The 3,231-nt window shown below is 35.6% G+C and overlaps 1 protein-coding gene across 1 annotated transcript in view; it reads right to left on the bottom strand.

Annotated features, from left to right (window-relative positions):
• Positions 1-3,231, bottom strand: part of Xrn1 (5'-3' exoribonuclease 1) — a 106,640-nt gene that overhangs the window by 85,599 nt on the left and 17,810 nt on the right. The window contains exons 9-11 of the mRNA XM_026789012.1: positions 1,903-1,970; positions 1,411-1,548; positions 108-174 (exon numbers count right to left, since the gene is read on the bottom strand). Coding sequence (XP_026644813.1) covers positions 108-174; positions 1,411-1,548; positions 1,903-1,970 — 273 coding nt within the window. The remainder of the gene's footprint in view (positions 1-107; positions 175-1,410; positions 1,549-1,902; positions 1,971-3,231) is intronic.

Below are 3,231 nucleotides of genomic sequence, written 5' to 3'. Positions count from 1 at the left end.
AAGAAATAACATTAAACACAGTATATACTCACCTTCAGAAGAAATAACATTAAACACAGTATATACTCACCTTCAGAAGAAATAACATTAAACACATATGTACTCACCTTCAGAAGCTACTACTTCACCTTCACTTTTGTCTAAAGCAGCCAAGCTTAAAGAATTTTCCTGGCCCTATAAAAATTATAAATCATCATAAGATGAACAGTAAGATGTGTTTCCAAGTCAGACATGTAAAAAGGAGATTAGAAAAAAAACTAAATACAACTGAAATGATCTTCAAAGAATACTCTGTAGCATATTACTTTAAAAACAAAATAAAACCCCCTGAAACTGTATGTTTTTTTTTTTGGTTATCAATTGTTTTATAAAATTAAACATTTTTGTTATAGAACTGACATATAATACATGATTCTCACTAATGTAAAAAGTATATTTGATTATATGCACCAAGACCTGCTGTGGGATGTCCTTCTGTATGCTGTGAATGTTTTACTACCATTGGTTAATAAAGAAACTGCTTTGGTCTATGGCAGGCAGAATATAGTTAGGTAGAAAAGCCAAACATATAGGGGAAAAGAAGGCAGAGTCAGGGAGACACCAGTAGTCACTGTGGAAGCAAGATGTGAGGTAACAAGCCAGGAGCCTTGCGGTAAAATATAAATTAATAGAAATAGATTAAGTTTTAAGAGCTAGTTAATAACAAGCATGAACTAATAGGCCAAACAGTTTGTAATTAATATAAGCTGTGTGATGACTCAGGAATGGATGGCTGGGAAACAAAAGTGTCGCCTCTGTTTACAAAGACCAAGACTACTTAAAAATTTATCAATTACAATATAAACAAGAATGAAATGATTTTTTCAATTTACCAGTTTAACATTGTTAGGCACCAATTTTGAACTGCTACTAATGCAGTCTGTCTAAGCTGGAATCCATTGAGCACTTCTGAATCTCTGAATCTTGTCATCTTCTAACCTACGTATCTTCCATGCTCTGCCCACCTGTTTTTAGTTTTATGATCTTAACTCTTCCTCTCGTGTTTCTGACAGCCTAGCTACCGGCAGTGACTCCCATTAGTTTTTCCTTATCTATTCTGGCCTCTACCAGCTCTGGACTGCTGAGCAAACTCTCCAGCCCCATTTATTGGCTTCCCAATAGAGGAAAATGCTATTCCTAAGAAGCGAAAATAAGAAACTCATTTTTCTTAAATACATATGATGTGAGAGAAACAGAGAGAGACAGAAACCAAAACAATTCTAGATGCTCATGGAGAAGAAAAAATGAGAACAAACAAGCCCTGAAAATCAAGGACACTGAAAACAAGGAATATTAGTTTTATCACTATAGCTAAAAAACAAAAGAAGGAGAAAAGAAAAAGAAAAAGAAAGAACACTAGAAACTGGTTACCTTTGATTTTCTCTTTTCCTTACAGTTCCTGGCTTCTTCGGCTGCAGCACCTGCTGCTTCGTTGAGATACTTGTTACCAACTTTGCTTTCAAACCACTTGAGGTCCACAAAAACTTCACTGAAGTGCTCTCGATCAAACTGACCAAAAATAGTTGAATTTTAAAGTGACTTAAACGTGAAAGAATACAAACTAAATTTCTGGAGTATAGAAAATTAGGAGAATGTTTACACATACACACACACACACACACACACACACACACACACACACAATATCATTAATGTAGATAATATTTATATATATACACATACAATATCATTAACTCTAAAAATTAGACGTAAGTAACTAAAATGAAATAATTCAAATGAAATTATACAGAATGAACAATCAGAACAAAGCTACAGTTTTTTCACCCCTGGCATTAACTAAATGATTAATGACCATTTATAGCTCCCCCAGGATAGGAAAAAAAAAACCCTGTTGTTACTTACATCTGATAGTTTCACAAGGTATTTCTCAAATCGAGGTAAGTTGAGATGTCCACTTTCATTAATGTAACCTAAAATGAACCAAATCTAAACTTGAAGTATAAACTGATACTATTTTCTAATAGCTCTATAAAATTCTTTCAACAAACTGCTGAATGTAGCATGGTTAATAAAAACCCAGAGACAGAAATTGGAGTTCAACCTGAAGGTCAGAAAAGTAAAACAGCCAGCCACTGGCTCTTACCTCTACCTCAGTTTGAAATCGTGATCCTGTCTCCAGGAGTCTCAGAATGAGACTGAGACTGAGAGCTGTCTCCTCCTGTCTTATATTCCTCTCTAGGGCTGGGATTAAAGGTGTGCACCACTACCACACAGTTTCTATGGCAAACTAATGTGGCTACTGGGATTAAAGGTGTGTATTACTGCTGCCTGGTCTGGAAGGCTGACCAGTGGGGCTGTTTTACTCTCTGATCTTTTTTTTTTTTTTTTTTTTGAGACAGGGTTTCTCTGTGGCTTTGGAGCCTGTCCTGGAACTAGCTCTGTAGACCAGGCTGGTCTCGAACTCACAGAGATCCGCCTGTCTCTGCCTCCCGAGTGCTGGGATTAAAGGCATGCGCCACCACCGCCCGGCTTTATTCTCTGATCTTGAGGCAAGTTTTAGTTATTAAAATACAAATAAAATATCACTACAGCTGATTAATCCTTTTAGCGAAGAAAAGCTTCTGTTTTTCTGTCTAAAAACCAGCTTTAGTTCTTATAACCTTTATATTACTGTCTTTTAGGCAATGAAGCAAAATACTGGAAATTATGGGTTATGTAGTAACAAAGCTTCCACATTTCCAACCTATCTGTAACAGCACCACATATGTTACAGTCTATCTGGATCACATCTGTAACAGCACCATAACAGACTATAACAGTGTTATATTCTATCTGGATCACATCTGTAACAGCACCATGTGTGTTACAGTCTATCTGGATCATTCAATTTGACATGCTAATGTAAGAAAAGGTGTAGCTGGCTGCAGTGCACACCTGTTTCCTATCGTATTTAGGTTATATAGGCTGTGGCAGGATTTTGATTTGGAGGCCAATCTGAGGATACACAATAAAACTCTGTCTCAAAAAAAAAGAGAAAAAGGTAAGGAATAATTTTCTGTAGAGGAATTGTTTACAAATTTTCCATTTTAACTGAAAAAAATTTGTGGTTCCTATTGAATACTTTCAGGTACATTTAGAACAGCCAGATTTCTACGACGAAATATAAACAGAATGAAATGAAACTAATGAGGTCTGCTGGTTTTCTTTTTTTTTTTGTTTTTTTTTTTTTTT

Source organism: Microtus ochrogaster, unplaced genomic scaffold (genome assembly GCF_000317375.1).
Source record: "Microtus ochrogaster isolate Prairie Vole_2 unplaced genomic scaffold, MicOch1.0 UNK12, whole genome shotgun sequence".
NCBI lineage: Eukaryota > Metazoa > Chordata > Mammalia > Rodentia > Cricetidae > Microtus > Microtus ochrogaster.
This window is presented reverse-complemented; position numbering and strand designations above follow the sequence as displayed.